A 24491-nucleotide genomic window follows, 5' to 3' on the forward strand; every position below is an offset into this window, starting at 1 on the left:
AAGTGGTTTGTGGTGCCGTGCCTCAGTTTCCTCAGTCAAATGGCACCACAGCAGTGGGAGGGGCTCTGTGAGGGTGGCTGAAGAGCTTGTGAGGGTCACAAGAGCTGCTTGTGACAGTCAGTTCTTGAGGGCATCGCTCACCCTGAAAGACCTGATGGTCTTAAAAAGCCTCATGGAGATTTGTGAGCACACATTAATGAACAAACAGCGTCAATCCCAGGCAGGAGCAGCTGCTGTGTGCGTGGGAGCTGACAGAAGATGTGGCTGCCCAGCAGGCTGGTCTCTGATAACCTGGGAGATCCAGTGTCAGTGTGTGTCCTTGGGCCATGCACATGCAGGCTGGGGTTGTGCAGGACCCTCTGTCCAGCATGGCCTCCCATGGTATGGATGGGCAGAGAACAGCCATTAATGTCCAGCCATGAAGGGTAGCTCTGGACAATGGAATTTGGAGCTGGTTCTCATGGGTCACAGCTGTGCAGCCATGAAGATGTGATGGGGAGGACACTCACAGTTGGTGATGGGATGGCTGGGGGGTGGTGAGGGGGAGCCAACTCACACATGGCTGACCCCCAAAGGGGGGGATTCCTACTTCTCCACCTGTGTTGTGTTTAATAATTTCTGCCCCTAGACAGGAGACCACTGCCAGTCACAAACCATATGCCAGGGAAGGCTCAGATTGGACATTAGGAAGGATTTCTTCACAGAAGGGGTGATTAGATTGGAATGGGGTGCCCAGGGAGGTGGTGGAGTCACCATGCCTGGAGGTGTTTCAGGAGAGCCTGGAGTGACACTCAGTGCCATGGTTTTGGTTGGCAAGGTGGGCATTGGTCACAAGTTAGACTCAATGATCTCAGGGGTCTTTTCCAGCCTCAGTGATTCTGTGGTTCTGTGATTCTTTGAAAGAGGATGGCTGAGGATCAGGGTCTCCTCTGGGTTCAGCCATGCCTTCTGCAGTGCTGAGACTAAAGGAGAGAGTGGCTGCACCCCAGAGCAGTGCTCTGGCCCACACTGCTTCCCCCTGCCTGATTTCACCGTGCTTTCCCAAGGAAACAGAGGGAAAAGGGAATCCTCTGTGGCCTGGGGTATTTTTCAAGAGCCGATGCTCTTCCCTGGAGCCTGGGATCCTGTGTGGTGGTGCAGTCCTGCTGTGAACCAAACAAGAGCTTCATCCTCCTGGGAGGGAGCTGCCATGGGAAAGGGTAGGGAATTGTGCTCTGATGGAACTGAGGCAGGTGGAGACTTGGCAAAGCCAGACCCAAAATACTTTCATCTTCCAGGCCAGGGCAATAAAACACTGCCCACAGCAGGGATGCTTCCGGCTCCTTGGGTGTAGAGATGTCTGTGACACTCCAGTGCCACCCTCCCTCCTGTCCTCCCCCTGTCATGTGTGTGATGTGAGGGAAGAGGGGAAGGAGTAGAATCAGGATGGCTGTGATGGATCCTATTTGTGAGGCTGAGTGGCTGCAGCCTCTGGGGACTGCTCCGTGCTGCACCCACTCCTGTTCCGTGTGGGTGTCCTGGGAAGTCTGGCTCCTCCTTACTTGGCAGAAAATCACTGCCATTGGCATCCTTTTCTGTAACACCTGATGCAGCCAAAAATACGTTTCTCCAAAACTTTGGATGGAATTGAGTGAATAATTATGCCTAAGTGTATTTTTGGCATCAGGCCTTCTGGGTCTTGGTTTTGCCTTCTAAGGTTGTGCAGGAGGGCTGCAGTCACCCCAGTACACCTCATGCTGTGACTGCTCCTTAAACCCGGCCAACTTGGAGCTGTTGGGCTGGGCTGATGGTCAGGGACTCCTCCTGCTTCCCAGTGGGTGTCCCAGTTTAACCCAGCTGCCAAGTCAGCCCCACACTCGCTCCCTCCTTCACAGTGTGATGGGCAGAGTCAGAGGAGTGAAAGCAAGACATGTTGTGGCTTGAGATAAATCAGTTAATAAATAAAGCAAAAGCCATGCACACAAACAAAGTAAAACAAGAGATTCATTCACATGTCCCAACAGCAGGAACAATGGGGGAAAATTCTACACATGAGACCAAGGAAGTCTTTGCTAATAGAGGTCACTGCCTTTGGGGCAGTTTATAGCCAAGACCCTATGGTTTGGAAGGGTTGCTCAGTGCAGTAATGGACCCCGTCTCAGCCTCTTCCAGTTTGTACAGGTGGGGTTTTGTTTCCCTAAAAATTCCCAAGTGGATACAGAATTCATAATCTTCTGACCTGCCATGCTGAGTTGTTGTTAAACAGCTGCTCTGTTTCAGAAAGGATAAAAGAATTCCTGGGGAGACCCCTCGGCAGGATTAATTTCTCTGTTTGGTGGGACTAGGGGGGGGCACTGTGGTTATAAGATCCCACCTGTATTTGCCCCCTTGGAGCAGGATGCTCTCCAGAAACCTTAGTAGAGACTTGCAGAAGTGACTCAGCTGTGTTTGGAGGAAGTAATTTCAGTGCAAGTACATGCTCACTTCCTCTGGCGCAGAAAAGAACACAAAAAGTAACTAGGTGGGCAGGTTCCCTCAGTGCAACTGAATGTTGTGCTTTCTCAGCTCTGCCATCAGCCTTTAATTTGGGGGCCCCAGATGGGTCATCCCCGTGGATCCAGCAGTATGGGTGGGAGTTTTGCCTCTTCCTGCAGGGCTGAACTCAGGGAGGAGGAGAGCCAGGGAAGCTCCAGCTACAGTAACTGGTTGTCACCCATAGGGCTCAGCCCAGAGAGGGCTGGGGGCTTGTCAGGGGCTTTTGCAGCCCTTGGAAAAGGGACAGGGAATGAGTACAAGCCTTTCATTTCTGTATTACTTGGATGAAATAAAATGTAAACCAGAAAAGCAAACACAGACATGCAGGTGGGAAACTGCCAAAGGCTCCCAGTAATACACTGGTCATTTTTATCTCCACACCTTTTGTTGTCAGCTGTAGTGACAAACATGTATTTATGTCCAATTAAAGTGATGTGCTACACTCATCTGACATCATCATCAGTCACCCAGCTGTGCTGAACCACCCCAAACTGTTGTGTTTCCAGCTGTGGGGTTCCTAGCCCGAGGGGTTGTCTGTGGTGTGGGGTTTCCCTGGACATGATTGTTTCAGGTCAGGCGTCTTCCCCAGAAGGCAGCGATGCTTTTGTTAAAAATTATTCCCTCCTGTCTAAATTAATCTTTTTGCTGCTAATTTGGGAAGTAATAAGATAGTGGTGTGGCAGGCAGTGCTCTCAGCACACGTGTAGGTTAAAAATAGACATTAAAATATAATTTCTTGGGTCCTTTTAAAATTATCTGGACCTTTGTCAAGAGAGGTCTGTGCTTTTCCTCCCCCAGCATTCCCTCCTCCTTGGAATGCTGCTTCCCTCACGATTTTTTTATTAGCACTGCTTGCTGCCGTAGGTTTTATTTTTCATATCATATTTCACCTTCCCCTTCTCCGTGCCCCACTGCAGCCACTGACCAGGACAATCCCTGGCCAGGCTGGGCAGGGCAGGACAGGATAATGTTGCTGACAGAAGACTTCAAGAGGCAATTAACAGCTTCTCCAGCATTCAGGCCCTGATTGGATGGAGGTTATTCCCAACTTGTCAAAGAGCCTTCTCCTTGGAAGGGAAGACAAAGGAGGGCCCGGATACAGAACCTGCTCTAAATTTCTGCTGTGTTGGCTTTCTCTTTGGGCAGGATTATTTCAAGAGTTGGTTCCAAGTGGTGTTTTTTGTCAGGAATGACCTGTACAGGTGGGTCACATCACCAGTGAGTGCTTCCACATCGCTGATGCTGTGCTGGATGGTTCTGGCCCTGTGGAACAGATGGGCTCAGGAGCAGTGGGAGTGAGCTAAAAGTCCCATTTCCTTCCCCTGCTGTTCTGGGCTCAGTGACAGAGGGCTGTGTAATGCAGGGAGGGGGGTGGAATGCAGAGCAAGATTCAGCCCATGGCTGTAGGAGTGAAGAACATCTGTGGAGAGCTGTGCTTGCCCTTTCTGTGGAAGTATGAGGGACCTACAGTGCTGGGAATCACAAACCTCTGAGAGCAGCCTTTGTGCTGGGAAAGGGGGTGGGAGCTGCTGTGCCAGCAGGTGCTGCGCTGGCAGATACTGGTGGGTTATGGGAGGGTGCAGGCAGGAGGTGTCACATCCTGCTTCAGAATGCACTGGCAGGGATGGAAAGACTGACACCAACGTCAGCAAGCACCACCCTGGATGTTCTGAGCATGTCCTGAGCCATACGTTAGGAATGTGACCCTTGACTCAGCCAATATATCAAGCAGCAATTCAATTTATTAATTAATATGGTAATGTATGAGCAAAGACAGCGCTGGGTACAGTGGTGGGGGTTTTCCCCTCCGACTGCACACCGGTTGTTGGGCTTGCTGGTATTTATCAATCATATTCATGCATATTCATAATCTTTTCCCAGTTTCTATGTGAGCTTTCGACAGTTTCCATTTCTACCTTTAACATCACAATTCTATACTTCAGGATCGTAACTCTACGATGGTGATGTTTGGTTCCTTTCCAATTTCTATACCCTATTGTGTACATCCCAGGATGTGTGTCCAGATGGTGGGATCCAACTTCTATTTTCTGGGATCATTAATCTATGGTAGTGATGTCCAGCTTCCCCTTTTGAAGTCACTAATCAGCAATCTTGATGTCCATCTTCCTTCTCCAGGAGCTTGAGATAGGGTCCCTTCCCTTTCTGTTTAAATCCTTTGTACATTCTAAAGCTACAGTTTAAAATCTTTAGTACTAAGCAACATTATAAGATTATAATTCAAAAGTCCTTATTACAAAACAGCTTAAGACTTATACATTCTAGAACTACAATTTAATATCCTTAATACTAAGCAACATTCTAAAGTTATAACTCAAAAGTTCTTATTACAAAACAGCTTAAGACTTATAATTGTTATTTGCAAACAAAAGATTGGTTCAAAAGCCTTCTTCCCTGCTTTCCTCGGTTGTTTATTAGAACTCATCCTTATAGCTGTCCCATGACCGTGTTTCACACATTTCATAACCACAACTACACATGCTGCCTTTATTTACCTGACACGAAACACAGCTTTGTATTTCACACATAGTCTGCTGCGGGGATGTGGAGTCTCCACTGGAGCCTTGCTGCAGGTGTTGGAGCAGTGCAAAGGTGCTGTGAGAGCAGAGAAATGCTCAGAGCCAGCCTGCTCCAGAGGGAGCTCTGGATTGCTCAGTGATCCACCAGGCTGCCCCAGCCTTGGGGGCCAGGCCTCTCCTGCCTGGTGCTGTGCTTTTTGCTTACCCTGAGCTCCCTCCAAGCATGGCCTGGCCTCACAGGTATCTCATGGATGGCAGTGCACATCCCAGCTCCCCTCCCAGCTGGCCCTATTTATGGAGTTCCAATGTTGGCAGGTAGGGAAGTGAGACATTTGAAGCACGAGGGCCTGTGCTGGTGAGGCAGGGATATTTATTTGAGCTGATGAGACTTCTTGTCATTGCCCAGGGTTAGGAACTCTGCACATGTGTTCTGAACCATCATTTCCAGGGCACGAGTGGGCTCAATATTCAGGACAAAGCAAACAAAACATTGTTAGAGTGGGAAGAGGGATTTCTACCCATATAAATTATACCCCGTTATCACCACGTGGAGGGCAGTCACAAGTCAGAACATTTCTCCTGAGGCTAAGATGACTTCACTCCCTTTTTATTTCAACAGTCTGATCTCCCAGAGCTGTGTAATTTTCCTTTTCCATGCAAGGGAAAGCTGGAGGGGAAGCCACTCAGCCATAGGTCAGATGGGCAGAAATGTCTCCTGTGGAAAGACAGGAGACATTTCAAGACAGTGGAGAGAGTCTCTTTCACTGCCCCTATTCCTCCTAGATAATAGGGGAAATTCTCCTGAAAATTGATCTTGCTGCAATAGGCAGATTTCACAGCTCCTTCCTAGGCTTTCTTTGTTGGGGAATGCTCATGATGGGTAATATAGGAATGACCAGATAGTCCCTAGGAGTGGTCCCAGCTCTGCAGGGTGTCCCAGGAGCAGGGATCACCACAGTGTTCACAATATCCACCTCTTACTGGTGCAGAGAGCTGTGATCCTACAAACCACTGCTGTTTTTAATGTTTGCTCCCACAAGAGCCAAAAATGCCTGAGCAGGTAGAGCTCTTGAAGAGTTTGGGCTTGGATTAGAGACTTCAAAAGTTTCTTCCCTTCTGTGTTTCTGTTTTGTGACACAGTCATGATTCAAGGAATTGCACAGGGATTAGTGACCAGCAGAACCCCCCTCTGTAGATATCTGGTCCAGAAGGGATTTATTTCAAACCCAGAGCAGATAAAACTAAAGTGTCTCTGCTGACTCATCTCCTGTTTGCCCCAAAGCAATCTCAGACCATGCAGCCCTTGTCAGACAGGGACAAGGCAAATGTGCACACCTTGAGCACTCCCCCCCAGGTAACCCACAGCCCAAGCAGTGCTGCCAACCGTCACCATCCATCACAGCTACTGAAAACACCTCAGATACTCCTGCTGGCTGACAGATCTCTTGCTCCCTGAGACCCAGGAGACCTCTGACACAGTTCAGAGAGCCAGGACTGGAGCACCAGAGCTTCTGGAAAAGAAAGGGACTTCATTTGATTACTTTTTCTTCTCCTTTGACAAATATTTCAGTGTAGATGCTGAAAACCTTTCAATTCACTAAAACCTGCCCATGTGTGCTATTTCTTCCAAAGTCAGTCCCTTTTCTGGGGGTCTCTCCACAGGGATGATGAGCCACATTCTGCGTGTGTCCAGTCCTGTTCTGGGGTAGAAGAATCAATGTAGTAACCCTTCTCAAGGGGCTGACAAAATCCCTTGGTGCTGGTCACTCCTGTGAGCATGCCGAGGAGCTGGAAGGGCTGGCTGGCAGGAGAGTACCAGCAGCTTGTTTGTACTCTGAGCAGGCTGCCCTGGCCCTCAAGCTCTTATTTTCTTTGGGCAAGAGTCCTGCAGGGCAGTAGTGTCCACCTACCCCCCGTTAGTGCCAGCCCCTTGGAGATTCTGCTCAGGTTACCCAAACAGCCAAGCCACTCCTGTGAAGGCTGCGGGCAGTACCAAGGAGCATTTCAGCATGGAAGGTGTGTTTATGCTTCCCCTGTGCCTGAATCACAGAATCATTTAGGTTGAAAAATACCTTTGACATCATTGAGCCCAAGCTATGCCTGACCCCCCACCTTGTCACCCAGCCCAGAGCACTGAGTGCCACATCCAGTTGTTCCTAGGGTTGAGGACTTCAAAGTTCCCTCGGCAGCCCCTTGCAATGTTTAATAATCCTTCCAGTGAAGAAATTCCTCCTAATGTCCAACCTTCCCTGGCACACCTTGAGCCTTTTTTCCTGAGCACACTAAAGCTGCAGAGGGCTGTGAGCCCTGACTGGACAGGGGTGGCCAGAGCAGGACCTGTCCCCATCATAGCTGGTTGAGCTTGTGTGATCTGCAGGATTGAAGGGGCAGTACACACCCAGGGCTGTGTCCTGAATCCCTCTCTTGCAGGGCAAAGTCTGACTAACCCAAGCAGCCCCTCTCTGTGTAATCGTTCAGGCCCTGGCAGCAGAGGCAGGGCAGTGCTGCAGCCAGGCTCAGCTTTCCTGCTCCAAACCAGGGGCTGTGCCAGTGGTGATGGACAGACATGGAAGGGATGTGAGGGAGCAGAGGGGAGGGTGTGTGTACCCCTTCTCCCACTCAGAAGGTGTTTATCCTAGTGACAAGTGCTATGGGCCTTTCATAACTGCTGCATTAGCAGAGGATCAAGTGGCACTTAATGGGAGCAGTCTGCCTCATAAAGTGTGATGGGAAAGGTCGCCAAGGTCGAAGGGGAAACATTTTCAGCAGGCTGACACAAGCCTTGGCATCTGCCTGACAACAGGTGCCAGCTTGCTGGGCTGCTCTCCCCTCCTGCACTGCTGCTGCCCTGTCCCCTCCCGTGTGCTGGCTCCAGGCTCTGCAGCGGCGCCAGGAGTGTCTGTGAGCTCTGTGTGTGCACACAGGGAATAAACCTCCAGCAGAATGCAGGGAAAAGGGGATCTGAGGCCACCGGCTGGCTTCTGAACTAGGGAAAAAAGGGAGTCAAGGGTGTGATACTTCCTTGTGAAGCTGCTCCAAACCAGGTGGGTAGGTTGAACACTTTGAAAGGAATGAGAGGGATCTGTCTTTATAAACAAACTGTGGGTAAAGCTAGATACTGAGAGATGAGAGAAGCAATGGGAGGAACCATGAATCTCATAGGAAAAGAAAATGGGGGGTTATACTTTAGAAAGGGGTCTGTATGAGGCAATTTGGGAAGTCTGTACCTCTTAAGTACCTCAGATGATGGGGAAAGAGAGAGGGAAATATGGCTGGGAAATTAGGATGCTGTGTCCTCTAAAAATTTGAGAGGCCCCAGGGGAAATGCCCATGGCCTCTCCCTTTTTTTCAAATAAGGTTACGGGACTCCTCTGTCTCCACTTTGGACATAAACCTCTGGTATTTGTGGATTAATTTTCCTGACAACTTCAATGCCACAATAAAGAGCTTCACTCCTTAAGGCCACTGGTTTTGCTGGAGTTTGTCTCTCCCTGTGCTGGATTTATGTTGGGTTTGCTGAAATGAGGTTGCTGGGTCCCAGCCAATCTACAGTTTGAACACCCCCAGTTTGTCCAGGCCAGATGAGATCTTACTGCTGCTCCTGGCAAGCCTGTCCCTGCAGTCAGACACGTATTGATGGCTTTGCAAGTCTTCTTGCCCTCCTCTCTTGCTGCTTTGGTGTCCCATCTGTCTTACACAGTTTCATTTGGGACAATGCAGGGTATTCAGTCCAGGCCAAGTTGCTGATGACAAGCTAATTAAAGACCAAGCAAGGGAGGAGCAGCCTAATGAGGGAGAAGTGGGAGGAAGGGCAGTTTGCCAGGACTCTGCTGGGAGACTCTGGCTCAGTGGAACTAACTGTGTGCTGTAATTGATGGTTCAGGGGAGGCCCTCCTCACACAGACTGTAGGGCAGAGGAACAGAGACCTGCTTCAATGGCCTGTTCTGGGAGACTGGGATGGGATCACACCTTCCCAGCTCCAGGGTTTCCTCTGCAGGGTCAATCCTTAGCTTTAACATGGAGTTAACTGTCCTACACCATTGAAAATAGGAGACCTGGATGTGGGAATCCAGGGCATCCCTGTGGCTGCCCTGGAAGCTCTGGGACCCTGGCAGGGGGTCAGCAGCCCCCCTGTACAGAGCCCTGAGAGACACTGGCTCTGATGTCTGTCCATGGAAAAGAGTTTTCAATCTTACGGGATGAATTACAAGCTCTGAGTGTTTGATATAAGTAGTAATTAGTGTGGCACAGGTGCAAAAGTAGAATTTTAGGATTCTAGATAAGGGGTTCAAAGGGGGAAAGATGGAGGAAACTGGGCGTGCCTTGTCCTTTTTCTTCTCCTTCATGCCCTCCATGTTTCACTGTGCTGTTGGCATTTTTCTGTTGGCTTAGGCTGGGGACACACTGTTCAACATGGGTGATGGATATTGGCACGTTATTGTAAATATGGCACACGTAGTTTCTAGTACAGAATGTTTGTAACATCCCACTGAGGGGCAGAGCCCCGCTCGCTGTCCTGCCAGACAGACCTGCTGCAGGTCAGAGAGAAAATATTTTAGATGAGAAGAAATAAACAACCTTGAAAACCAGCACAGACGAATTATGACTTCTTCTTTGGCAGCGGGGCTGAAAGACAGAGACTTTCTAATATCTCAGGATCATTTAAATATCACAGATCCTGACACCTGGAGAGCACTGTATGGCCATGTCAGTACAAACAAAAAGCCAGGAGCAGGAGTGGCATCTTCTCAGGACCAGCAGTACTCAGGCTGGAGGTCCTGTGACCATGAGACACAGGATCACAGAATCATTTATGCCAAAAAAGACCTCCAAGGTCATCCAGTCCAACCATTAACCCAGCTCTGCACAAGCCACCACTAACCCACATCTCCAAGCTCCACATCCACTTGTTTTCTGGATACTTCCAGGGATGGTGACTCCACCACTACCCTGGGCAGCTGTGCCAGGCCTTGATCACCCTCTCAGTGAAGAAATTTTTCCTAATATTCAAATTAAGCAGGCCCTGCCCAGCTCCCTTCCTTCAGTCCTGTGAAGGGAATGGGGCATGAAAGGGAGGTGGATTCTGGCACTGGCAGGAATAGAGGCTCTGCTGGAACATTTCATTTGGAAGGGGTGTGCTGGGAACTCAGGGATTACCCCAAGTACTCACAGGAAGTCAGCACAAACAGCCAAGTGCTGCAGGTGGTGATGGGGCTGTGCCAGAGCCGTGTTAGCAGCTCACCCTGGGTCTCCTTCACCTATTTCATCCTGAGTAATCAAAGCAAGGCAATTCCTCACCTCTGGGGAATGATGGAGTGTGAGAAAACATCATTTATGAGTATGAAGAGACTTTTATTTGGCTCACTTTCTGCTGTTTCCATGTTGAATTTCCTTTCTGAATGGTGGCACTGAAACACAACCAAATTATTCAGTGCATCTCACCAAACATGGGGAAAGGACTGAGAGCTTCTGTATGCTCTCTGTAGCTCCAAAAGGGACTGTGGACTGTAGAATGATTGTGTCTTGTGTGTTTTGTTCTGAAATCTGGAGAAAGATTTTTCTAGCCTTTGCCTCATGAATGTTCATTTCTCAAGTGAAACAATACAAAAGCTGTGTGTTTCCCACCTCCTCAGGAAAGCCTGGGGATTTTTGCTGCAGCAGACTGCTCCTAACCATAAGGCATGGCCCAAAGGCTGTTGTAGCAGTTGTGTTTGGCACAGGCTCTGCCAGGGATCTGTTTGCAGGAGAGCTCTGTCCTTGAGGCCAAGTGCCCAGGGCAGTCAGTTGGTGCAGCCACCTGCACTGCCCTCCCTGTGCCTGCGATCTCTCCTCGCAGCTTCTAAAATTCCTCTCACCACGGGGGGGCATTTCCTTATTATCAACACCTGCTTGGACATGCAGAGGCACTGACCCCTTCCAGAGCCACTGGGACTGAAAGCTTTGGGGCATAACTCTGTGGAGGTGTTAAAGCTGGCTGTGAGTAATTTATGGTCTGCAGCAGGGACACAGCCCCTGGGTGCAGGGTGCTGGGGCAGGAGCTCTGCTGTCGGCTCTGCTGTCAGCTGGGTGTACAGGGAGGAGGAGGGGACACACCTTGGTCACAGCTTCCCACACTCTCCATCACAAGTCAGAGGAGTCACGAACCCCAGGAAATTGTGGTGATTCTGAGGCCCCAGAGCCCCCAGCATGTCCCATGAAATGCTGTCAGAGGCACCCGCACACCAATGATGGAAGAACCATCACAGCAGAGAACAGACACACACAAAAGATGTATTTCTGTTTGGATGAAACACCCATCTGGGATTTCTGTCTAAACGACGTGGAGGTCTTACAGTGGGTAAGAACTGGGACCTCCTGTTCCAAGGGCTTCTCTGGCAGGGTGTTGGCAGCCTGTAAGCCTGCTGTGACACTGCCTTGTTCACCCAAATGAGTGCACTGGGGTACCCAGAGCTCTCCCCAGGGCCCTGCTGCTGGGCTGGGACATGGGGGCCATCGTGCTGTGCACACAGTTCACTGTCGGCTGGCAATTGAAAGAGAATGTCCAAGGGTCAGGACAACAAAATGCCAAAATAGCTGTATAGCAAATCACCCCCAACTGGCATTTACTGCAGCCAAGAGTTTCTGAGCTCAGTGTCTCTGGGCCATTTGTCCTCCCAGATCTCCTGACCTTAGAAAAGGACTCTGAATTTGAGTGGCAGAAAGCTGTGACACCAAGTTCCCATTATAAAATAAATCTATGGTAACTCTGTCAGACACTCCACCTTGTTATTCCAACCATGAGGCTGGGCTAACCACATCTGGTGGTTAAAAGTCTCCTGATATTCCTCTTTATGGACAGTTATTTTCTTTGTCCTTCTCTCACTTTGTGTCCTCTTTTGCTATTTACCTTTGTAAGATATTTAATATTTTTTATCACCCATCCCTCTTTTGTTGGGCTGAACAAACTAACCTTACTCACTCTATTTTAATACAACTTGCCCTCCACTACCTGAGCAGCCCATGGTGCCACCTCCACACATCTTCCTGTTTGAGAAACTTGGTTTTCAACATGGACAAGCAGCCATGTTTCCTGGAAATTGGGATATTTCCCTAACAGCAATAGTTACCAGCTCATGCTGGAATTGCACATAGAGTTTTCCATCCACGCTCTCATGGTGATTTCCATTCCTGTGTCCTCGGTTCTCCAGTCAGCTTTGTCATCACCATTTTTGCTGTCATTATGATTTAAAATGGAGGCTTCACATATTCTCACTCTCAGCACTGCAGAGTCAACCCATTTCATCTTCTTTTTTTGGTCTAGATTTTTTCACTGCTTGTCTTAAGGAATTTGTACTGTCCTACCTACGTTGATATTTGTCAATTCTTACTTAATCACTTAACCAGGCTTTGCAAACACACCAGGTTGGAAAAGGCATATAAAAGCTAGCAAAACATCCCTTCTCAGACTCATCAGGACAAGAAGCATGACAGAATCTGTAGGTGTGAGGAAGATATGAAGGGAATACCTTGGGGAATCAAGGTCATAGTAGAAATAAAAATAACCAATTATTTTTTTCCATCTGTGTTTGGTGTGGAGGTCCCTGTGCTTGGGTCTCTCATTTGTGAGTATCTCCACTTAAGTCAATCTCGGACTGAAGCCTCAGGAAGCTATGGAATGTAGAAATGAAGGAAACCAGCAGATTTCAACAGAGATATGAAAATGGACCCGAGAGATGAAAATCTGCCCCAGTGCAGGGATGGAACACCTGAACTGCGCTCTTATACTTAAAGTTGACTTTGTACTGTGACAAAAAACTTGAGGATCAGAGTCAGGCCCCTGAGTGTAGCAACAGACCCAATTCCCTGGCAGGAATGGCATCTTCAGAGCACCTGTACAAGGTCAAAGGAACCTGATCACTCATGGTTTCCTCCCCACTGAACGCAGATGAAACAACATGGATTTTCTCTGAGCACACCCAAATGTATTCCTTTCATAAGCCAGGACTCCCCAATTATTAATAATAGCTGATATCAGACTGCAGCATGACAGCAATTCCTCACAGGGCCTTAATGACAGACTTTCTGGTAAGCAAAATCATTAGAAGAGAAATGTTGCCAGGAATCCTAAATCCCTGACTCTGGCATGCTGAGGTTTAGAAGCTTCCATCTCCAAACTGCCTTATGGGACATGATTTGTCAGGATGGTTTTCAGCTCAGGAGTTCTCCTTTCTGCAGTGCTTGCCCTTCTTCATGTCATGCCTTTGCTGACAGGCACTGTCACTCCAACCTTCACCTTGAGCTCTCTTGTATTAATTTTTGTTGCCTCCTTTTAGCCCTTTATCCATTTCCACACATTTAACAAAGCAAGTTTCTGCAGTTTTGCCCTGGTACTTGTACACAGAAACTTCACTGTCATCTCATGTTCACTGCTCAATGTTAGCACAACCATTCCACCTGAACAGGAGGTGTTCTTGGGTGGGTGCCAGCTTAAAGATGAACCAGTTCTGTGTGCCCATCGTAAAGTTCTGCACCCTGGGCTAAATCCAGAGATGTGTGGCCAGCAGAGCAAGCATGGTCACAGAAGGGACAGAGAGACAAACTCTTCTTTGTGCTTCAGGATTGAATTGCTACAGGAAATGGCCACAAGTTCCATCTCAGGAGGTTCAGGTTGGGCACGAGGAAAAGGCCTCCCCAGGAAGCTGATGCAGGCCTGGGACAGGTCATGAGAGAGGGGGAATCTCCATCCTTGTGAGAGTTTGGGGTGTTTGCTGAGACTCAATGGAAAAGCCTTGGCTGCTCTAATCAGGTGTTCCAGATAGTCCTGCCCTGAGTGGGAGGATGGACTGGGGACCTCCAGAGCCCCTGTTCACTGCCACCTCCATGGTTCAGTGACTATCAGTGACCCAGCTGCATCTCTCTGTCACCTGCCAGGCCAGGTGTCTTTCAGGTTCACCAGACCTGGCCAAGCTGCCCAGGGCAGTGGTGGAGTCACCATCCCTGGAAGTGTCCAAAAAATGTGTGGACACTTGGGGACAGGGTCTAGTGGTAAACATGGCAATGCTGGGGGAATGTTGGACTCAATGATCTTTGAGGGCTTTTCAAACCTAAATGACTCCATGATTCTGTGACTGTGTGACTTTGCTTGACCCTGAGCCTTGTAGATGCTCTGCCCTTGCATCTCTGGAAACAATGCTTAGGGCAATGTAAAGTGGCAAATAATAAACCCTTTTCAAGAATTACGGCAGATAAATAAATCCTACAGGCCTCAGCTGCTCTGTGGAGACTCCCAGCTTTCCTGCCATCCTCTGACCAGCTCTGGGACCTGTGGATGGTTTGACTGATACACCCTAGAGCTCAGGGTTAAAGAATCTTTCCTGGGTGAAATGTTTAAGGAATTGCTAAAACCACTTGTGTTGAAAGGGGTCCCAATCCCTTGAGACTTATAAAGTTAAACTGCAGCCAATCTTCTCCTTTCCCCCTCTGGCTGAGCTCAGCAATCAGCTGACATAGTTAAGCTGACAGGCATTAGATTTATATGTCCTTTGCTTCTGGCATTCTGTCCTGTCTGCTGGGGCAGTTTGGGGCTGATGACCTTTGTGGCATGTGGCAAGGCCAGCGAGTCTTGGCTTCTGCCGCAGACGGCTGTGGCTTGTTGTTTAAGGAAGTTTATTTCTCAAGGCTGTGGTCAGCAGTGAGCGATGCACTTGTGCTATATTTGCAGGCATACCTAGAGAGTCAGGAAGGAGGCCAGAACCATTCCAGAGAAGACAAACTGCAGATCTCAATGTCCTTATCAATGAGGTGTATATTCATAAGCTACAAAGGAGACACAAATTGTCCAACAGGATAAATAAAGAGGGAGAACGGGGACAAGAAAGGCACCTGGAGTATCAGATAGCCACTTAGAAGATGATGGATAAATGGGAAAATACTATACCAGGAAGAGAAAGCTGGATTTTTAGTGTAGATGTATTGGACAGAGAGCTAAAATTGTTCTTTGAAAGACAAACATGCACAAAGCCCAGAAATTTTGTCTTCATATACCTGCAGAAGGTGAGCAGCAGCAGTTAATGGTTTATTGGATTGCTCCCTGCTTTTTAGAGCTCCTTAGAGTTTTCCTCTGGATTGCTGAGAATCTTGTTCTCTGCTGGATTGACCCTCCTGCATCAGCAGCTCGCTCTCTGCTCTGCTGCCAGCTTGGAGTGGGATCCAAGTCCCTCAATATTGCCATGAAAGGGGTGGGAAGGATGGCCAGGAGAGCATCTCACCAGTGCATTCCTGCTTCCAGCAAGGATTGGGCAACTGTCAGTGTGACCCAGCTGGCCTGAGGAGCCAGGGGGTGTCCAGACTGGTAGTGGAACTGAGGAGTACAGGTCAGCTGATTTGGGTAATAAACATGTGAGGCTTCTCTCTTTCTCCTCTCCACTGAGGGCTGCCTGGACAGCTCAGCCCCTCTGTGGTCACTGTGGGGAAAGAAACTTTGCTCTGGTTAGGCCTTCAAACTGGAACTCCCTGGGTGCAAAGAGAGGAGTGAGTGGTGAATGTAAAATGAGAGATGTCTGGAAAATAAGCTGAATGAAGCTGAAGAGCTCATGAATGAGAGCATGACCCATTCACTGTCATGGTCACATACAGCCCTGAGCCACCTGAGACACTGAGACCTGAGAGTCTGTCAGTCCAAGAGATTGACAAGGACATACTGGATTTGGAAATGCTCAAACTATGAGCAATTTGCTTGCCCTTCAGTTTGCCCCAGAGCAGCAGCCCAGGTCTGTCTCAATGCAGGGTTAATCAGGGCCTTTGGTGGGTCTGGTTTCCTCCTGCTCAGCTCCTGGCACTGGCATTGTCTGCCCCAGCTACCCTTCCCAGAACACAGATCTCCCTCATCCATCACAGTTCTGACACAGGATCCCTCTCTGACACCCACCCCTCCTTTCCTCCCTTCTCCCATCTGACCAGGATGGATCAGCACCCCTGACATTATCCTGCTCCTTTCAATGATCCATCCATCCACCCATCCATTCCCCATCCATCCATTTGCCTGGAAAGTGACCTGCTCACTTGTCCCTCCCCAGCCCAGAGCCTGCCTGTCTGTCTGTCTGGGAACAGCAGGACGTGCCTGGGGGTGGAAAACACAGAGTGTGTGTGACTGTGGGTCACCAGAGCAATCCAGGAAAACCAACTCCTGGAAACTGCCAGAGACAGTTTGTAAACTGGGCTGCAGACACGAGATCATCAGCCTGTTCTTCTCAGAGGCTCTGCTTTTCCCAGGCAGTTGTAAACTCAGGTGTGTTGAAGAGAATAACGTTGCAATGAGGTGACAAAGGTCAGTGTGAGACATTAAAGGAGGGGAAGGTGATTTATTTTAACACAGAATGTTTTCATTCACTCAGGATCAAATACAGATACCCCTTAGCACCAAGATGTATCCCAGAGATGTGCATCCAGATGAACCCAGTGATGTTAGGGAAGGCTCCAGGTACTCGGTACCTCTTGCTCCAAACTGAAATTTTGCATCTTCAGGAGCCTTGAAGTGGCTTCATTTTCTCCCACTGCTTGGGCCAGGCCACATGGCCATCTGACCATGATCTTCCTGGGCATCTCCTGTTTTAGGCTTGGCTCATCCCTGGGGCAGAGAAATAACTGGCAGAAGGAGACTCCTATGGTTGGGTTCACACTGGTTCAGCTTCACAGCACAGCCCTAGCAAGGAACTACTTTGGCTGAGACTTCTGAGATCTTCCTTGCTGCAACTTTGATCCTAAACAGAAGGATTGCTGCCTGTGACACTTCAGAAAGTCAGCATTAGTGTGAAAGCAGGGTAGTAGCTGCATGTGCAGGGATGAACTTGGATGAGGACTTTTGTGCTGGAGAGCATTGATCAATTCACTGCATATATCAAATTAAATTCCTTGGGAAAAATCTTGCAATGATTTTGAAAGTTAAGACAGTGGGATCTCACAGATTCTTTCTAGAGACTGAGAGAGCATGGAAGGGATTAACATCTCAGTTTGGATTTCTCAGAACAACAGAAACTCCCAACAAAAAAAGGATTTTCCTCTTCAGTTCCAAACTAGGGAATGGCACATTCATTAAATGCTACACTTTTTCCTGTCACATACTGGGGAGTGAGGGAAGAGGGAGGTAAATCCCTGTTTGCTTGACTGTCTGTCCATTTCTGGGTGCCTTCCCTTCCTGCTCCCTGCCAGGGCTCTGCTCCTGCCCTTCCCTGCAGCCATGGACAGGGAGGGCACATGGGCACACCAGTGTTCCTGAGGGCACAGACTGGCAGAGGGATGGAGAGACCATCCAGGCCTGGAAATCAGCAGGAGAGCAGAACCACCACAGGGGCAGGAGAGTTTACAGAGAGTGGGAGGGGAGGGAGCTGAGTTTGAAGTGTGGTGCTGAGAGCCCCAGTTGTGCAAGACTTGGGTGAGCTGATGTGTCATAGAAATGTTTTCCTGGAATGCAGGGATAGGGCCGTGAGGGCACAAATTAGGGCCTAATCGCCCTGAGCAACCTCACTTGGGGTCCCTTCCTACACCTCTGCCTGTGGCCAAGGGGCTCTGCTTAAACTCAGGCCTGAGCCTTCACCCCCTTCCTGTGCTTTGCTGCAGTTGCACCAGGTTTCAGGTTTTCCTGAATTATTGTTTGGCCTTCCCAGGTTGACCTTGGACCTGACTTCTTCCCTGGCCTTTGATGATCACAGGACTGTTGATGGGAACAGCTGACAGAGCCTGTCACCATTCCCTCTCTGCTCACCCACTTCAGGTGCTGGGTTGAGTTTACCTGGTCAGTAAGGTTCCTGTTCTGCCTCTGCTGGGGCTGCCCCTTCCACCAGGGAACAGCTCCCCAGCACCCAGCTCTTACAATAACTTCTCTGCCTCACAGGTGCTCCCAGCCCTTTGGTCCAAGGCTGTAGGACAGCTGGGAGGGGAGTTTGGCTTTCTTCTCTGGGAGAGGGTAATGGAGGGGATGGATCCCCTGCACTTACCCTGGCAGAGTTTCTGTATTTCAGTATCTTTCACTTTGTGTCCAGGTGTGTGCTGAGCTCCTGGCTATGGACAGATCACTCAGCTGCTGGGCTGGTTCTCCACTGGATCAGCCTTTCCACAGCCAAGACTTCCAGTACTCCCTGCAGGAGTGTGGCCTTTAAAGGGACAGTGAATTGTATAAACTCAGGTGTCTGAAGGGACTGTGATGTGTCACACTAGATGGCTGCTTGAGGGGTGGCAAATGTCAACAAAAATAGATCTTTGTCCCCTCAGAGAGGTGCTCTGCCACCAGCTGCATCCTGGAGCAGATGGAGCTCCTGTTGTGGAGCTTGTGCTTGGATCTCAAACAATGCTGTGGTGTCTGACTGTAGGACACTTCTGTCAACACAGTATGCTGGGGGTCAGAAGGCTGTCTGGGATGTGGCAATTGTGACAGTGGGTACAACTGCCTCTGGTGTCCATGGCTACTTCTTTGGGACTCCACATTGAGCACAAAGCTTGAGAAGAGCATGGAGGGACTTTGTGTTTAGTCTGTCACAGCAAACACTCAGAGTATTCAGTGTTCATGCACTTGTCGGTCATTTCTGTGTTTTGTCCTCATTTGATGGAGAAGTGAGGGGGTTTTGTGCCCTCAGTGCAACTTCTAAAAGACAATTTAATGGCTGCATTCAGACATAAAAGGGGAGAGGGCCAGGGCTGGCTGAGTTAACAGTGTTTGAGCATAATATCCTATGGGAGAGTAACAGAATCTGTCTGTGTCATAAATAACACTGAATGGCTTATTTTGGCAAAGAATTTTCATTCCTGACAAATGCCATTTTGTAACAACCAATAACCACCTGCTGATTTGGGATGAAATCAGAATTTAAATGCTCAGGTCAGCTCAGACGCAGTGTTTGGTGGGCTTCCAGTGGAGACTCTCACATGTCTGATAGGAAATAACCTTTATGAGGCTGTCAGAGGCAAGGGAATACTCAGGCTTACAAATCCTTGCGCTGTTTTATTGGGAATGCCCATGTCAGAGGATTGCTAAGTAAAGCACATTACATAAGGCTGCCCTTTGGGGTGCTAAGGTCTCATAACTGGGACATATTTTCAAGTCTATCAGAATGATTTCAACATCTCTTGAGTTGTCAGTACTTCTCTGTTTTTTGAAGGAGATGTTTTTTTTCTCTTCTACCGCATTAAATGGGACCTTGTGTGTTTTGCTGACAGTAAAGATGCATAAAGGTGTGTAAATGTGATCCTTTGGGATGTGTCACTTGCACTTTCTGGCTTAAATCTGTTAAAGTACAAGCTCAGCAATTTGTGCCCCAGCTCTCTCCTCCACAGGAAGATGTTTAGCTGTGGAGGGGCAAGGTAGGAAACCCTGAGCAGATTTCAGCTGGCTTCTGTGGTATTAAGGGACTGAGAATCTGAACTCAAAAATCTGGTTAATCTAAAGTAAAAATTAGGGAACTATATTCCCATTTGGAAAGTACATTAAAGTACAGGCAAACCTGCTGTCTTCCTGCTGGTTCATCTTCCTGCCTTGGCTGTTCCTTCATAGAATGAGTGCATTTGAAGGCGTGGTGCACCTGAGCTGCAGTTTCATTCAGAGCACAACCAGGCCCATTGCCTGGTGGGGGAGGATTGCTTTCACTGGATAGAAGCAAAACCTTTGGAAATGATGTTTGCTTTAGGTTCTTGCCTCTCGTGTGGGCTAAGGCTGGTGTGGTTCCAGGCAGGTCTCATGGGACAGGGGGTGTGCCCACCTTCCAGGCTGGAAGAGCTCCAGGTACAGCTGCTCCCACAGGCTTCCTTGAAGAGGACAAGACAGAGAAAGCTGAACTTTATCCTAATCTGCTTTTTAGAAGCACTGATGTGCTCATATCTATCTGGAAGTATTGGCCTCTGAAATGACTGTGACTGGCATTCCCCCAGTATGTGCCTGTCCCTGAGATGGGCAATGGGGGCAAGGAAACACCTGGAATATCTGCAACCTGCAGCCCTTTGGGTGACCCTTGGGTGCCCACTGCCCTCTGCAAGCTGAGGAAACTGTGCCATAACCTCTTCATTCCCTGCCTGGGGTCTTTTACTTTGAGCCTCTGTCTTGTTTTTCTCAAGACTTATCTCCATCAGTCCAGGTGACTCTGTATAAATTCTCACAGCAGAGAATTACTACTACAAGTTTGCTGAGGTGTTTGATCTCCATTTCCACCCTGACCTGTTTGTTCCTAATTCCCCATTAAAGCTGGTTTTTTTTTTTTTCCAAAGGTGTACAAAGGACTGTAGGTGACAGCAGCTGCTCTTGGCTGTGTAACAGGAGCGCAGACTCACACTGTACACTACAAATTCACATTAACACTGTGAGATAAATTCACATTAACACTGTGAACTGCTGCTCTGGAGGGCTCTGTCCATCCCTTACAAATCTGACTTTTAAAGGAATTATTTTTTAAATGGAATGTATGTGAAGAAGCCTCATGCTTGGCCACTCACTCTTATCTGAAATTCAATTTATCTGTTCTGTTAGGGACCCTGCTTATTCCTAGAATGGGATTCAAACCAGCTGAACTCCAGTTCCCTTTAAAATATCGAGAGCCCTTCAGTTGTGTCAAAGTTTGTAACAAGTTGCTGTGAAGAGGAAACACAATCCACAGACAAAACACCATCCCACTGACTTGTGAAATGCTGAAGAATTATGTTCATCTCAAATTTGCTCAGCACCATTACTGGAATGGACTGAAATAATAACGAATAGGAGGCAGGTGCCCGGGTGCCCATAAAAATCCCAATCCCCTGGATGTCTCGCAAGCTAACAGCCCTGTGACAGGCGGCCCCGCCCGCGGCGACACCGCGCCGGGACAGCGGCGGGAGGGAGGCGGCACGGACGGAGAGGCTGAGGAGGCTCCAGCCGGGCCCGGAGCGGAGGGACCCGCACTGACCCCGGCCCTGCCCTGGCTGCAGCTGCGGCTGCCACAGCACTCGGCTGGGGAGGACACCGGGCTGAGAGCCGCAGGTGAGTGCCGGGACCTGCTCCGGACCTGGAGCCGTATTTGCTGCGAGCTCTGCTGCGTTTGAGCGCCGTGGGATCACCTTCACAAGGCAGGGGAGGTGGGGGGACACCCCGCACGGGGACAGACCCTGCTGAGGGACAGACCCCGAGAGGGGACAGACCCTGCACAGGGACAGACCCTGTACAGGGACAGACCCCGCACAGGTACAGACCCTGCACAGGGACAGACCCCGCACAGGGACAGACCCCGCACAGGTACAGACCCCGCACAGGGACAGACCCCGAGAGGGGACAGACCCCGCACAGGGACAGACCCTGCACGGGGACAGACCCCGCACAGGGACAGACCCTGCACAGGGACAGACCCCGCACAGGGACAGACCCCGCACAGGTACAGACCCCGCACAGGGACAGACCCCGAGAGGGGACAGACCCCGCACAGGGACAGACCCCGACAGGGGACAGACCCCGCACAGGGACAGACCCTGTACAGGGACAGACCCCGACAGGGGACAGACCCCGCACAGGGACAGACCCTGCACGGGGACAGACCCTGGGAGGTTCATTCCTGCAGAAAGGGGAGCTCAGTGACCCTTCTGTGAAACCACAGAATTCATGGAACAAGTGAGGATGAAAGAAGAGAAATGCCCTCTCTTACTCCATTTTTCTCTATTTCCATGTGCTTCTGTATTTCCGGATTTTTCCCCCTATATTTCCATTTTCTGGAGGGGGGTCTAAGCAACCCGGTGTTCCCCCCTTGGTGGGGAGTGGAACGATCTGAGCTTTAAGGTCCCTTCCAACCCAAACCATTCTATAATTTTATAATTTTGATTATTTCTCCATTGGATGCTGGCATAATTTTCTGAGGAGAGAAGACAAAGGACTTTGTAAGATTCAATGTGAATTAAGTAAAAGTTGTTTATTGTGCTTCTAAATATTGTTGTTTATATTTACTTCTTACCTTGGTTTATACAGTCACGTATTGTTTAGTCGGCAGTTCTGTTTTGTCTATGCATCTTTTGATTGGTAGTTTTACTCTGTTTATGAGATAAGCACTCATCTCTTTCTTAATCTAATTGGTAGATGTTGTGTTATTTTAATTGGGTTGACACCGTTATGTTTGTTAGTAATTTTTTTGTTTCTTCTTTCTTTTTGTAATATTAGCTTTTTTCTCTATAAAGATGACTTCATTTTTTAGTTCTAGAAGGTTAGGCTGGTTCATTTAATGCATATCTATTTTCTTGTAAATATGATCTTACAATTTTCTGGCTTAAGATGACACTTATTTTATTCTGATATTTTAGTGCTGGATAAAGAGAGAGTGTGACAGTGAACAAACTTCAGAAGGAATGGGGCAGCATTCCTAGAAATGTGAGTCCCCTGGGACCTCTGTAGGTGCCAGACATTCACTGGTGCCGGCACAGGTCAGGCACTACCAGGACAGTGTTGAGATTAATTCTGGTGTCCCACATAGACAACAACAAGGGAAGGTGGCACATGCTGTGGCCTCTTGAGATTCCAGAGAGGATTTCTTACCATTTATTTCAGTATGAAACTTCCCAGCACATCAGGGAATGAAACATTAAAACAGCTGGTCAGGCCAGGGGCTTGTTTCGTCTGTTGCCACTTGCAGGCTGGGGCACAATAAATTCTGTAATAACATAAAGAACTCAGAACTGAGCGCTTTGCTGTGCCTCTGGTTTGAGGCAGAGAGGGGGACAGAGATAAAGCCTTCAATCCCTGGTTGCATTTTATTGTTTAATATGCTGCATGCATGCATGCTTTTTTAACCCTCTGCATGCCTGAGGGGTGGTGTCTGTGAAGTGCTCCCAACACACAGAGTTAATTTTAGCTGGAGAGAGACATTTAGCAAAACCCAATGGCTGTGTAGGGTCAAATAAAAGTTGTACAGGCACCTCTTGTTATCTGCATTTATTAAAGCCCAGATGGGCTTAAACCCTTGTCCTCTTCAGTGTCTCAAGGGGGATGGAAAGTCCTGGTGGAGAGATATGTCTGGTAATAAGTTGATGTTTAATCCCATCTTTGGTGAGTCTTTATTAAATGTCTGTTGCCCACTATTTTGTTTTGTGGATGAAAACGGTAAGTAAATGGAACATGCAAGGAAGATAGTCATGGAGCAGCTATTACTGGGAAAAGTGGGAATGTTGTGTTTCTAGGCAGCCAGGCTCCAAGTAAATTCTAGACTGCTAGCGAAGCCCTTCAGTCATGGATGCAAACACTAAACCAGTGAGAAGAGAACTGAGCAGGAGAACAGAAGGAATTCTCTGTAGTGTGGGAATGAGGGAGCTGATCTGCACTGTGAAAGCAGAGCACTGGTGCCTCTTGCATTCATTCCCTTGGTTCTGATCTCCTTGTGTTGTGTGAAAGTCCCGTGAACTGCAGTGGGTCTGACCCTGGCCCTGTGTGCAGTGACACCAGCCCTCAGCTTGCAGGTGACAGAGGGACATACTGGCACCTCAGGTGGGGAGGGAAAATCACCACACGTTCAAGCTTGAAACAAGTCCCTTCAATTTCTTCTGGACTCTACAACGTGGATAAACTGGTGTCGAGGGACTGGAATGGGAATGGGCATCTCCCACTGAAAAGAGCAGCAAGTACTCAGTAACTGGAACATCACACTTACTTAAATTCAAATGTTGTAGGTATGGAAGACTCACTGGGGCACTCACATGCATGGTGTGACTGTTCCTCATCCTGCTGCAGGACATTCTCCTGGGAAAACCAAAATGCTCTTCTGCCACCCAGCTGGCCCCTGGCCTGATCTGAACACACAATGTCCCTGTACTCACACATGACCAGCATGACCAGCACTGCCAGACTCATCTGATTTTGTGTAGTGTTTTGGGTGATTGGAGGGCTGCACTATAATTTTCACTGAATTTGGGACTTCATTCCATATTCCACGTCCATTTTCTTGTATAGTGTTTATGGGATTCTCATTGCTGTTATGTCAAGATGGACTTGGAACACGACCACTGAGCTTTGCACATCTTCACCCATTTCATATGTGAATATTTCTGCCCCAAAGAAGCCTCCCTGCCACCACCTCTACCCTTAGAGCAGTCAGGACTGTCCACCAGGCTGCAAGGAAATGGGGTGTCTTGGCCTGGTTTTTGATCTTGGTCATTTCTTTATGGACTGAAAATCCAGACAGAGTTTTGGACCTGCCAGGTCTTGGTTTCTTGAGTTCTTGCACGTTCTGAGCCATGTGGGTGCCAAAATCTGTAGGAAGAGCTGTGCCAGTTGTCATTGGTTGGAGCAGGAAGACTTGACACCAGTATTCCAAGAAGGGATTACAGGGAAAACAGAACGTTGCAAGAGTCTTGTTTCCAGTTAAAACAGAGTTTTAAATTCAATTTGAAATAACTGTCCTTCAGCTGCCAACCTCTGGACGTTTCTTCACTGCCCTTCCTTAGGTGAATGGCCTTACTTTCAGGGGGAGACATGT

The 24491-nt window shown here is 48.7% G+C and overlaps 1 protein-coding gene and 1 long non-coding RNA gene across 3 annotated transcripts in view; one reads left to right on the plus strand and one right to left on the minus strand.

The window, feature by feature from the left end:
• Positions 1–16371: 16371 nt before the first annotated feature.
• Positions 16372–18673, minus strand: LOC128818736 (uncharacterized). Of its 2 annotated transcripts, none has more exons than XR_008440541.1 (2): positions 18024–18673; positions 16372–16790 (listed from the first exon to the last, which is right to left on the minus strand). It is a non-coding gene; the product is annotated as an uncharacterized LOC128818736 (long non-coding RNA). The 2 variants fall into 2 exon arrangements; XR_008440542.1 differs by having other exon boundaries at positions 16372–17007.
• Positions 18674–19244: 571 nt separating this feature from the next.
• Positions 19245–24491, plus strand: part of IGFN1 (immunoglobulin like and fibronectin type III domain containing 1) — a 41024-nt gene continuing 35777 nt past the window's right edge. The window contains exons 1-3 of the mRNA XM_053997889.1: positions 19245–19254; positions 19357–19383; positions 20822–21025. Of these exons, the coding sequence (XP_053853864.1) occupies positions 19245–19254; positions 19357–19383; positions 20822–21025 (241 nt within the window). The remainder of the gene's footprint in view (positions 19255–19356; positions 19384–20821; positions 21026–24491) is intronic.

This window comes from Vidua macroura, chromosome 24 (assembly GCF_024509145.1).
Source record: "Vidua macroura isolate BioBank_ID:100142 chromosome 24, ASM2450914v1, whole genome shotgun sequence".
NCBI lineage: Eukaryota > Metazoa > Chordata > Aves > Passeriformes > Viduidae > Vidua > Vidua macroura.